Below are 13,778 nucleotides of genomic sequence, written 5' to 3' on the forward strand. Positions count from 1 at the left end.
TGGAGTGATGGTCAATTAGCATATTCCCTCTTTATTAGCTAGGATATTCTAAAATTAGTACCTTAAAGTATTTCCAGCAACACTAGTAAAAGGTAGTATATAAAAATGAACTTCAAAGTATTTCAAGTATTTATCTTTTTTATTTTATTCATGACTATGATTTTTAAATTTTTTTTATTGATTTCAGAGAGGAAGGGAGAGGGACAGATAGAAACATCAATAAGAACCATTGATTGGCCCTAGCTGGTTTGGCTCAGTGGATAGAGTGTCAAGCTGAGGACTGAAGGATCCCAGGTTCAATTCTGGTCAAGGGCACATGCCTGTGTTGAGGGCTCAATCCCCAGTAGGGAGCGTGCAGGAGGCAGCATATCAATGGTTCTCTCTCATCATTGATGTTTCTATCTCTCTCCCTCTTCCTTCCTCTCTAAAATCAATAAAAATACATTTTAAAAAAATCATTGATTGGCTGCTTCCTGCATGCTCCCTGCTGGGGATTGAGCCTGCAATGCTGGCATGTCCCCAGACCCGGAATTGACCTCTTGCTTCATAGTTCCACGCTCAACCACTGAGCCACGGAGGCTGGGTGATCTTTTTAAAAAAATATTTTTTTTTATTGATTTTAGAGAAGGGAGAGGGAGATAGAAACATCAATGATGACAGAGAATCATTGATTAGCTGCCTCCTGCCCCACCCACCAGGTACATGCCCTGTAGGGGAATGGAACCATAACCTTCTGGTTCACAGGTCGAGGCTCAACCTCTGAGCCACACCCACCCAGCTCAAGTATTTATCTTAATTAGTTCCTCATTTCCCTAAAATACCCAGCCTTTAACACCTATTTGATTGAGGTCAGCCAAATAATTCAACAGGGAATTATGAATAACTAAAATGCTGATATGATCTCTTCTCGGCTTGTTTGACTCAATAATGTAGTCTTCCCATAGAGTCTATTACAAAATTTGCTTCTTAAATTTAAAGTACTTCTCCCATAATATCTCTGAACATATAGAAATTTCACAGACAAATAGTGCAAGTTCCAGGCAACCAAAGGAACTCCAGAAGGATTAGATGACTCAGGGAAATTAATAATAGGCACCATTTAAATCTCCTGGTTACTGGTATATTCTGGACCATATCTTTAACACTCAAGGGCATTATCATCAAGAACACATTTGCTTATCAAAAAGTCCTTTTACAGGGGTTTGTCACACAAAAATCCAAATTAATTCATCCTCTCACCCCCACCCTTATCCCCAGCATCAGTGAACTTGTACATATCATCAAAGGATCTCATCCTCAGGGGCAGGTGCATGATGAATTTCGAAAAAGAGTAACCCCCAAACATGTCTCCTAGTCTAGAAATAAACCATTTACATCCGAGCACCCCCTGCCCCCGCAAAAAATGGTGAAAGGCAATACCTGATATGTTCCTGCAGCTGGGTGTGGGGTGAGGGGCATGCTTTCCATTGTCATTCCTCCTTTTTCTACTAAACCAGAGGTTCTGCTAACCAGCGGAATGCCCAGAACCGTGATTTTGAAGATATGACTGAAAATGGCAATTCACTTACTTCCTGTACCGCACTGGGGGCTTGGAAGTGATGAAAGGTCTCAGCAGTGTCTGCCCTCTGCTCTCCCAGCACCAGACCGTCGGGTAGTATGTTTCTGTCACCACGGGACAGTGGTCCTGAAGGAAGCGGCTGAAACTCTCACCCCCCGTCACTAGCTGGGGCTTCTGTGGGGAAAGACAGTTCCGTGAAGGATCCACAACAGAGAAAGTTTCTGCCAACTGTAAACCATAACCGACCGGGCTCGTCCCTCGCGCGAGCGATGATCCCCCGGATTACTGGAAGCCTGACGCAAATAATTCACAGTCACCACGGACTTTAAAGAGTGGTTTATCAACCCTCCAGGGACTGGCGAGTTGAAATAAGTCATTCTAAAAAGTGCTCCCGCATTCCCGAGCAGCTTTGCCGGGGTACATAACAGTGACACGCAGCGCCCCGCGCGCCGAGGTCAGAAGGTCCGGGCTGCGGTCCGAGGAGCGGGGCCGCACCACAAGCAGGCGGACACGGGCTGGCCAGCTTTCCCGCGCGCGCTCCAAGGGCGTTCCTCGGATGCCGGGAAAGGGCAGCGCCGAGGAGCAGCATGCTCGCCCCCAGGACGTCCCCAGCCAACTCGCTCCTGCCAGCGACTAGCCTCGGGCTACGCCCGATGCTGTGGCTCCCAGCAAAGCCGCCCTTGGCCCTGCGCCTCGGCGCCCGCGCCTCCCCTCGGCTCACCTTGGCAATGCTGCTCAGGTAGTAGCAGGCATAAGCGACGCTGAAGCCCAGGATCAGGGATAAGCCCACTCCCGAACCGAAGAACCCAACCCGGACTTGGTGCTCCAGGTAAAGGGACAGCTCCCGAGAGAGCATCCGCAGGTCCATGGCTCAGCGGTGCACGGCCCGGGGAGCGCCACGCGCTGGTCCTGCGGCGGGAGGCCAGGCGGCGGGCGAGCGGGCGCGGCGCGCGGAGGACCCTGGAGCAGAGCGTCGCCTGCCGGGCAGAGTGCGGCTTCCGCCAAGTGGCTCGGCCGGGCGGCCCCGGGAGGTGCAGCCCTGCCCGCCAGATGCCGCCGGCTCCGCCCCAGCTTCCTCCGGACCGCCCCCACCGCCAGCCACTCAGCAACCTTCCAGAGGCGTGGTACAAGCCCCGCCAGCCGGAGGGCTAACGGGGTTTCGCCTCCAGGTCGCAGTCAGACTGGGGGAACCCCAGGGGTGGGGAGAGCGCGGGCGCCGACTTCGGAGAGGGAAATGGGCCGGGCAGGATACCTGCCCCAGTGACCTTGAATGATTCCGAAAGGCGGTAGGTCTGGATTACTCCTTCCTGTAAACGAACAGTTTAAGGTGCCCTAGAAGTGTGCGTTGGATTCAAAGATTTGGGGAGTTAATGCCAATTAGGAGAATGCACTCACTATGTAGTGAAAAAATTCTACACCCCCCCCCCCCGGAAATTGTGTTGTCCCCCAACTATCAAAAGGGAAAAATATTCTATAAACATTCAACAGTGAGGACATTCAGACTTGATTTTAAAACCTCTCTGTGAATTCTTTAGAATGCCTTAAATGAGTAGTTCCTGAAAATAAATGAGGAGATCAAGAATATGAACTGGGATTTTAAAAAATTATAAAGCCTATTACTGGTTTATTCATGTTTGAACTTGAAGGAAATTCAAATTACCTAATATGCAGATAAACCATTTATGAAGTAGGTTCTCCTAGGTTTATTTAAGGCAACATGCCTAAAGCCAGGAGATACTTATAGACATCTAAAAGGTGTAGAAGATTTAACAATCTGTTTCTTATGAGCTCCTCCCCACCCCCATCCATTCCCACACCCCAGAGGTACCAAGAGTGGCAAGACAAACAGGCAAAAGGAAAAAAGTAAGGGCTGTATAAACTATGAAAATTTCACAGGATTGTAAATTAATGATATAAATAGTGCTGGGGAAAGGGGATGGGCCAGAAGGGAGCAATTTATTTTGCCTTGATTTGGTCATTGCAACTTGATGGTTCCCACGACCCAGAATAATTCAGTTACCTTCACTGAGCCTGTATTTTTTTAATCCATAGAATAATAATTTATACTTTATATATGGTAGCCTTCCCCTGAATATAAGTAATTCTTTCACTCACTGGCTCTTGTACTCAAGCACACCCAGAAACACAAATGCACATGGTAGTTGCCATACTTGACAATTTCCATGTGACATTCTTTATAATGCCTGCACCTACCTTCTGCCTTGCCCCCCATAAATACATGTATATTTCATTTTGCTTAAATTTAAAGTGATACTATCAGCCTGGCCGGTGTGCCTCAGTGGTTGAGCATTGATCCATGAACCAAGAGGTCCTGGTTCGATTCCTGGTCAGGGCACATGCCCAGGTTGCAGGCTCGATCCCCCGTAGAGGGCGTGCAGGAGGCAGCTGATTGATGTCTCTCTCTCATCGATGTTTCTCTCTCTCTATCCCTACCCCTTCCTCTCTCTCTAAAATTAAAAATATTTAGGTTTTGCGCAGTGGCAGTATCATAGCCAATGAGGTTTATCTGAGGCGTGGTTACTGCTAATTGAAAACTTAAAAAAATATTTAAAATAAAGTGATAATATCATAAAATAAACTAAGATAATATCACAAAATAAACTATCATAGGCATCATAGGCATCACAGTTTGTAGAAAGCTTTCTGACTGGGGAGCAAACAATTCTAAACTCATTCACTAAACTTAAGCAAATCATTTACTCTTTCGAGCCTCAGTTCCTTATCTATCAAATAAATAGTTGAGATGGAAGATGTCCAAGTTCTTTCCTGTTAAAAGAACATTCACAATTTTCCTTAAGGCAAGAATTGTTACTTCCAATTTAGATGAGGAAATAAGAGTTCAGACTGTAATATGACCCCCAGTTATCTCTCCCTCAGTATCCAGGCCTATGTGTAATCTCTTTCCCTTGAGTACAGATAGGACCTGTGATTTAATTCTAACCAATAAAGTATTAAAAAGGTGATGGGGTGTCACCACTCCTGGGATTACATTATGTTATATGACTCTAGTGTAGCACACCGGAGCTAAAGGCTCTCCTGCCCACCTTGAGGAAGCAAACAGCCATATGAATTGCCGCTGGAGAGGGCCACAGAGGAGAACTAGTGGTAGCCTCTAGCTGACAACCAGCAAAAGATGGGGCCCTCAGACTCATAACTCAAGGAAATAAATTATGCTGATACCTTGAATTAATTTAGAAGCCAATTCTTCCCCAGTCAAGCCTCTAATAAAAACGCAGCCTGGCCAACATCTTGACTAGCCTAGTATATCCAGAGCAGAGGACCCAGCTAAGCTATGCCTGGACCCCTGACCCACAGAAACTGTTAGATAATAAACACTTGTTTTTTTGTTAATCTTTACGTGAGGATATTTTTCCAATGATTTTTTTTACAGAGAGTGGAAGGGAGGAGGACAGAGAGACACATTGATTAGTTGCCTCCTGCACTCACCCCAAAGAAGCATGAAGCATGAATTCAAAAGAATATATGCACCCCTCTGTTCATTGCAGCATTATTTACAATAGGCAAGATCTGGAAACAACCCAAGTGCCCATCAGTACATGACTGATACAAAGGTGTGATACATTGACACAATGGCATACTACTTGGAGAGAGAGAGAAAAAAAAAAGGAGAAGGAGAAGAAGGAGAAGGAGGAGGAGGAGGAGGAGGAGGAGGAGGAGGAGGAGGAGGAGGAGGAGGAGAGGAAGGAAGGAAGGAAGGAAGGAAGGAAGGAAGGAAGGAAGGAAGGAAGGAAGGAAAAGAAGAAGAGAAGAGAAAAATCTTTGTGACAGCCTGGATGGATCTGGAGATGATTATGCTAAGTGAAATAAGCCAGTCAGGGAAAGACAAATGCCATCTGATCTCACTTATATGTAGAATCTAATGAACAAAATAAACTGATGAACAAAATAGAAACAGAGGGATGGATACATGGAACCAACTGACAGCTGTCAGAACAGAGGGGTGTTGGGGGACTGGATGAAAGAAGGTGAAGGGATTAAGCAAAACATATTTTTGGGAGGGAAGTGGGGGTTGGGGAGCAGGTGGATGTGGGCAAAGGCGGGGAAATGGGGATTGAAAGAGATTTTGCTTGAGGCAGCATGCAGATCATGTTTTATAAGTTGTACACTTGAAACTTGTAACCCAATAAATTCATTTATATAAAAAACAACAACAACAAGGAAGAACTAACACCTATATGTCTCAAACTATTTTTAAAAAATTCAAGAGGAAGGAAAACTCCCAAGCTCATTTTACGAGGTGGGCATTATACTAATTCCAAAAGCAGATAAAGACACTACAAAGAGCCCTAACCGGTTTGGCTCAGTGGATAGAGCATCGGCCTGCAGACTCAAGGGTCCCAGGTTCGATTCCGGTCAAGGGCATGTACCTTGGTTGCAGGCACATCCCCAGTAGGGGGTGTGCAGGAGGCGGCTGATCGATGTTTCTCTCTCATTGATGTTTCTAACTCTCTATCCCTCTCCCTTCCTCTATGTAAAAAATCAATAAAATATATTTAAAATAAAATAAATAAATAAATACCATCATTCCCTTGTTCTTGGCATTTCCTGGCCCTTAAAAAAAAAAGACACTGCAAAAAGAAAGACAATTATAGGTCAATATCCTTGATGAACATAGATACTAAAATCCTCAATAAAATATTAGCAAGCCAAAACCGGTTTGGCTCAGTGGATAGAGCGTCAGCCTGCGAACTGAAAGGTCCCAGGTTCGATTCCGGTCAAGGGCATGTAACTTGGTTGTGGGCACATCCCCAGTGGGAGGTGTGCAAGAGGCAACTGATCGATGTTTCTCTCTCATCGATGTTTCTGACTATCTATCCCTCTTCCTTCCTCTCTGTAAAAAAATCAATAAAAATATATTTAAAAAAAAATATTAGCAAACCGGACCCAGCAATTCATTAAAAAGATCATACACCATGATCAAGAGGGATTTATTTTGGGGATGCAAGGTTGGTACAATATCTGTAAATCAGTTAACACAATACACCACATGAACAAAAAAAGACTAAAAATCATGATTATACAAATAGATGCAGAAAAGCATTTGACAAAATCCAGCACTCATTTATGATAAAATTTCTCAGCAATGTGAGAGTAGAGGGAACATAGCAGAGTAAAGGCCATATATGAAAAACCCACATCTAACATCATATTCAATGGAGAAAAAGTAAAAGCATTTTCCTCAAGATCAGGAACAAGACAGAGATGTCTGCAGCAATCAGACAAGAAGAAGAAATAAAAGGCATCCAAATTGCAAAGGAAGAAGTAAACTGTCACCTGGCCAGTGGGGCTCAGTGGTTGAGCATCGACCCAGGAACCTGGAGGTCCGGGTTCGATCCCTGGTCAGGGCACATGACTGGGTTGCAGTCTTGATTCCCTAAAAGGGGGCGTTTCTCTCTCATCGATGTTTCTATCTTTCTATCCCTCTCCCTTCCTCTTTCCCTAAAAATTAATGAGAACATATTTAAGAAAAAGAAGTAAACTGTCATTATTTGCAGGTGACATGAACTGATAAATAAATTCGCTAAAGTAGCAGAATACAAAAAAAAATTCCAAAACCCCTGGCATTTTTATACACCGATAATGAACTGTTGAAAGACCCAAGTGCCCATCAATAGATGATAGATGACTGGACAAAAAAAAGTGGATATCCTTAACCATAACAAAAACACAAAATCTTACCATTTGCAACAGCCTGGGTGGACCCTAGAGGATACTATGCTAGCGTAATAAGTCAGTCAGAGTGAGACAAATACCATATGATTTCACTTATCCTTAGAACCTGAAAAACAATATAAACAAACAAACAAAACACAGAATCAGACTCATAAATACAGAGTTACAAGACTGATGGTTGCCAGAAGGGAGGGGTTTTGAAGGACTGGGTGAAATGGGGGTGAAGGGATTGAGAAGTACAGATTGGTAGTTACAGAATAGTCATGGGATATAAAATACAGCATAGGAAATAATCCTATATAATAAAAGCCTAATATGCTAAGTGTCCGGTCATCTGGTTGGCCATTCAACCAATCAAAGCGTAATATGCTAATGATATGCTAAGGCCACTCAACTGCTCACTATGATGTGCACTGATCACCAGCGGACAGATGCTCCAACTGGTAGGTTAGCTTGCTGCTGGGGTCTGGCTGATTGGGACTGAGCGACACAGGCAGGACATGCCCTGGAGCCCTCCCACGTCCCTCCCCAGCCCCGATTGTGCACCGGTGGGGTCTCTCGGCCTGGCCTATGCCCTCTCGCAATCCAGGACCCCTCGGGGGATGTTGGAGAGCCAGTTTCAGCCAATGGCGGAACGACCAGGCAGCGGTGGGAATCTCTCTCACCTCCGCGCAGTGCTAAGGATGTCCAACTGTCGGCTTAGGCCCGCTCCCTGTGGGGAGCGGGCCTAAGCCGACAGTTGGACATCCCCTGAGGGCTCCCAGACTGCAAGAGGGCGCAGGCCGGGCTGAGGGAGCCCTGCCCTGAGTGCATGAATTTCGTGCACCGGGCCTCTAGTACTGTAATAACTATATATGGTGCCAGGTGGATACTGGAAATATCAGGGGGAACACTTTGTAAGGTATATGATTGTTTAACCACTATGCTATACATCTGAAATTAATACAAAATAATATAATATGTAATTAAAAAATAAATAAAAACAACACAAAGTTTGTACAGTTGGCACTAAGAATTATAATTGGATTCATTGCCAATTCCCATCTTTTTCTGCAATGGAATGCCTGAAAACACTCAAAAGGGTTCCTGGTAACATGAGGACTTGCTGGAGTTTATATGTTGAGTGTTTGATCACATGCCAACAGGAGGGAACAATTGCTCTGTAATGTCGTCCTGGAGAAAAAACCAAAACAGATCTAAGGTTTCACCAGAGTCTTGTTGCATCACTTAAGCTGTTACTATTGGTGAAACTAACTTGGGAAGACAAAGGAGAAGTGCTATTTGTTGGTTGGGATCTGTGGTGTTAGTACAAATTGGTGGGGTGATGCAAGTATGCCTCAGCTCACAAAGACCGGCACCTATGAGCAGAGTGCCTTTAAGAGCCAACCTGGCACAAACAGGACAAAACTTATGACCCTAATATGCTTTCACTTCTGGCAAATTTGGCCACAGAAATGTTTGTTGTGACTCATCTAACACCAACCATTGGCACTTATCAAACCTAAGTATATTATGATATATTAAAAAAAAATGAACCAAGAGCCCTAGCTGGTTTGGCTCAGTGGATGGAACGTTGGCCTGAGGACTGAAGGGTCCAGGGTTCGATTCCGGTCAAGGGCACATGCCCAGGTTGTGGGCTGGATCCCCAGTAGGAGGCAGCCGATCAATGATTCTCTCTCATCATTGATGTTTCTCTCTCTCTCCCTCTCCCTTACTCTCTGAAATTAATAAAAAAAAAAGAAAGAAATCCACATTTAAAAAAAAAAGAACCAAGAATCATTATACGTACAAATATTATTAACTCTTTTGTCTTATATGTGAGGCAACCAGGACCAGAGAACTTAGGTGATTTTGCTGAAGCTCACAGAGCTAGTATGCCTCAGTGTTAAGCTAGAACCAATGCCTCATTTCTTTCCACCACATTGTTTCTATTCAAAAAGCTGACGCTATCTAAAATGCCAGATGATTTCCTCTAAATCTGTTTCAGAATTAATTTCAGCTTAAACATGGCAAGGTATGTTCCAACACAATCATTAGTACATATTTATTTTCTAAAACAACTTTTTCATGAGCATTTATCCCACTTTCATTGGCATAGGTTTCCTTCCTTCCACTCTTGGACCAAGAGCTTTGAGTAGAGCTGACAACTCACCCAACTGAAGAGTGACATGACATCCAGGCCTATCATGACCTCCGAATTAGTTCAAGGATAGATACATGCTCCATTCAGAGTCATTGTGTCACAAGGAGACTATTGCTGGGACTGTTGGGAGAGGGTAGGGGAGCTCTTTTCTGCTGGAACTTCTAGCAGTAAGAGTGAATGAAGCTCGGAGCTTGAGGCCACTTGGTGACTACAAAGGAATCAAAGAAAAGGAAAGGCAGAAATGAGAACTGGAGAAAAACTGAATCATAAAGATGCTGTTTGAGCTAAGTCAGTATACATATTAACCCAGAACTTCTGTTTTTTGTGTGTGTGTATTTGTTTGTTTCAGCTACATGATCTAATAGATTTCTCCTTTTGGTTAAGCCAATTTGAGTTGAATTTTCTGTTCTTTGAAATAAATATTTTCCAACTAATATTACATTGTTGTTGATTGTTTAGAAAAAAAGACAATTTTAAAAAGAAAGAGGATGGAAGTCCTTAGAGAGTAAAGTGGTTAAATAATATACTAATTATGTCAAGAATTTGAATAAGTTAGGATTGCATGCAGCTTTGAATTAGTTAGGATTGCATGCAGCTTCAAGTTACAAAAACAACTGAATAAGAAGGATATAAAAAAACACTTAAACATGAAGGATATTTATAATCTCATATAAAAGAGGTCTAGAAGCAGAGTAGAAAAGGAAATACCAGGATAGTTTAACTCATCAGTGCAATGATATCACTGAGGACCCAGAATCCCTTCTAAATAAGTGTCAGGGCACAGATTAGAAAAAAAGTGGAATTCTTGAGAATTAGAATGAAGACATTTGGATGGATTAAGATAAATCTGAGAAACTTAAACCCCCATGTTCCCCTTCTTTCTCTTTTTTACTAACTTCCTTTTTAAAAATAGTATAAGACTCATGAAAAGTTGCAAAAAATACAGAGTTCTCACCCTACCTGGGTTTGCTCAGTGGATAGAACATCAGTCTTCAGACTGAAGGGTCCTGGATTCGATTCTGGTCAAGGGCACATGCTTGGGTTGCAGGCTCGATCCCCAGCAGGGGGCATGCAGGAGGCAGCCAATCAATAATTCTCATCACTGATGTTTCTATTTCTCTCTCTCTCCTTTCCTCTCTGAAATCAATAAAAAAATATATTTAAAAACACACAGAGTTCCCATGTACCCTTTGCCCAGTTTCCTCCAATGATAAGATCTTACATAACCATAGCACCTTATGAAAACTAGGAAACTAACATTGGTACAATATTATCAACTCAGGTACAGACTGTATTCAGATTTTGCCAGTTTTTACATGCATTCCTTTTTTGGGCATGCACAGTTTTATGAAATTTTATCATATGTGTGGATTCTATATATAAATACACAACAATCAGGATTCAGAATTGTTCCTTTACCACAAAGAAACTCTTGCATTACCCTTAATAGTCACACTCTTCCCCCAACTCTAACCCCTGGCAACCTGATCTGTTCCTCTATCACTCTAATTTTGTCACTTCAAAATGTTATATACATAGAATTATATAGTATGTAATCCTTTGAGATAATGCCCTTGAGATCTACCTAGTTGTTATGTGCATTAAATGTGTTCTTTTTTTTAAAATTGTCTTATTTCATTCCTCTAATCTTTCTTTGCCAACCAAAACATTCCTTTCCCCCATGTTGGAGGTGACTAGACTTCCCTTGATTGAAGACCCTTTAGCAAATTCATCTAATGTAGTTCCTTGTTTGACTTGGGAGAAGCTAGATTATATCTCCACCCCTCCCTGCCCCGCAATTGCAACATTTTGCAAATTTATATTGTCAGAGACCTTAGAATATGTGTAGGATTCTATGGATTCTACAAGTGCCAGTAAAAGAACACAAAGAACAGAACTTAACATTGAATTGGACTGAACTTATCAATATGGGAGCACTTAACCATTTCCAGGTATAATGTGTAGTTCATGTAGCAGGTCGATTGACTGAAAACAGGAGTTAATAGTGGCTTACTAGTACTTTCAGTAGGTTAAGACACCAAAACTTCCCTGGTGTAATTTCAAGGAAAGAAACCAAAAACTTTGGGAGCAGGAAAAGTTGTTCCCGAGAACACCATGTTCACTAGGATGTTGAGAAATGCGTTGATGAGGGGATCACCAGAATCTTTAAAAAGCTCATGGAGGCTGCCATCTGCAGGTCAGGGATGATGGTGGGAGATTTCTCCATTGAAATAGGTTCTTTGATTTCAAGCCAGAGGAACATAGGGCAGGTATCAGTGCTTACTCACTAAAGACTCAGTGAATGCAGTTACTAAAATGAGTGTGAGGACCAGAATGTGGCAGTCAGAATGTTTTAGCTCCCATAGGTCTTTGGTGGCTATTAATCACAGTGAATTAAAGAGATGGGCACCTTAAGTCATTTTTTTTAAAAATCTATACAATCAGGAAAACTCGTTGGGGAGACAGGGTGAAAGTATCTTCATTTTAAGTGGAATAGTTGCATCCTGTTAGGCAGATGCATGATGTTATTTCTTTGTTATGTGGAAGTTTCAGTATGGTAGAAGGGTGAGAATGGTGCTGAGTACCCAACAGGGTAAACTATTCCTGTTATTTGTGGCAGACCGATGGGAGACCAACTGAAAAGAGGAGAAGCCAGTTATTGTTTCTTGTTTCTGCTGGAATTTCTGGCAGCTTCTGGGTTCCTGCTCGGGCAGGGCAGTTACAGGGTTGCAGCAGCAGAGTGTGTGTGCCCTGCACTCATGGAGCTCTGACTTTGGCAGTGGTAGTGACAAAGGTGGGGACTTTGGGCTCCTGGTTCTCTGCAGCTTAGTGTGAGCCTGGGCTCCCAGCTTACCACAAAACAGCAGTGGTTCCAATATCAGCAGCCTCATGGGTCCTAGATAACATCATTTTCTCTTTTCTTCCTCTAGTCCTGGGGGATGGTGTTTTCCAGTTATTAATCTCTTTTGGCGTCTGCAGTCCTTACAGCACTTTAGCAGACCATTTGTTGGATTAAATTCCATCTGTTTGAATATTTATAGTGGTCTATGTTTTTCTAAGTGGACACTAGATGATATACTTTTCTTCTTGAGCACTCAGCTAAGCTACATTTTTCTTCCATTTTAGTTAGATGTGGCTGAATTCTAGACTACATAATGTTACTGAGTGATATGTGCTAGATGTAACTCTAACTTATAGTTGCTCTCCAAATATTATACATTTTTGTAGACTGTAAAGCAGTCACAAATTCATTCATAGTAGTAGAATAGTAGATGAATAGTAAAACTACTTCATTTCTGGGGCAAAGATTAATTGATTTCATCTTACTTATGGTCGGAATAAAAATCTTACTAGTTTTGAATGACCCTACATATTTCTGAACAGACAGGCAGATAAGCAAACATATGTGCCAAATGAATGGGTTTTAAACATGACAGACACATGTATGACACAGTAGTCAAATTAGTGTGTGTCTGGAGAATACCAATTTAAACATCTAGAAATGCAGAAAAGTGAGGGAAGTATGAAAACATTTCTATATATTTTATTTATTTATTTGTTTGTTTGTTTGTTTGTTTATTTGATTGATTGATTTCAGAGAGAAAGGGAGAGGGGAGAGATAAAAACATCAATGATGAGAGAATCATTGATCTGCTGCCTCCTGCATGCCCCCTACTGGGGACTGAGCCTGCAACCCGGGCCTGTGTTCTTGACCAAAATTGAACCCAGGACCCTTCAGTCCTCAGGCTGACGCTCTATCCACTGAGCCAAACCAACTGGGGCTTTATATATTTTATATCTTATCCTCTTATAATTTCTACTTTGAGTATGTTTTATAACATGTGACATGGTAGTACATATATAATTTATACAAAAATAAGTATATATATATTGGAAGTACATGTTCAAAAATTTTGCACTGAAAATATCTATGATCAAAAATATTTAGAGACCATTGGCAAACAATATTAACTTAAACACCTTGAAATAGTCTTAACAACATGATAGTGTTGATAGTTTACAATGTATTTAATAAGGGGGTGGATGCATAAGTGTTTAAACATGTACTTGCCTCCTCCCACAATCACATCAAAATTACAACCAAGCCCTAACCGGTGTGGCTCAGTGGATAGAGCGTCGGCCTGCAGACTGAAGGGTCCCGGGTTCGATTCCGGTCAAGGGCATGTACCTTGGTTGCGGGCACATCCCCAGTAGGGGGCGTGCAGGAGGCAGCGGGCACATCCCCAGTAGGGGGCATGCAGGAGGCAGCTGATCAATGTGTCTCTCTCATCGATGTTTCTAACTCTCCATCCCTCTCCCTTCCTCTCTGTAAAAAATCAATAAAATATATTAAAAAAAAAA

The 13,778-nt window shown here is 42.5% G+C and overlaps 1 protein-coding gene across 1 annotated transcript in view; it reads right to left on the reverse strand.

The window, feature by feature from the left end:
• Positions 1-2,584, reverse strand: part of ABHD3 (abhydrolase domain containing 3, phospholipase) — a 35,409-nt gene extending 32,825 nt beyond the window's left edge. Inside the window, exons 1-2 of the mRNA XM_080684816.1 lie at positions 2,280-2,584; positions 1,569-1,732 (exon numbers count right to left, since the gene is read on the reverse strand). Of these exons, the coding sequence (XP_080540942.1) occupies positions 1,569-1,732; positions 2,280-2,426 (311 nt within the window). The 5' untranslated portion in view covers positions 2,427-2,584. The remainder of the gene's footprint in view (positions 1-1,568; positions 1,733-2,279) is intronic.
• Between the last annotated feature and the right edge of the window lie 11,194 nt (positions 2,585-13,778).

The sequence above is a fragment of the Plecotus auritus genome (genome assembly GCF_963455305.1).
Source record: "Plecotus auritus genome assembly, chromosome: 8".
Lineage (NCBI taxonomy): Eukaryota > Metazoa > Chordata > Mammalia > Chiroptera > Vespertilionidae > Plecotus > Plecotus auritus.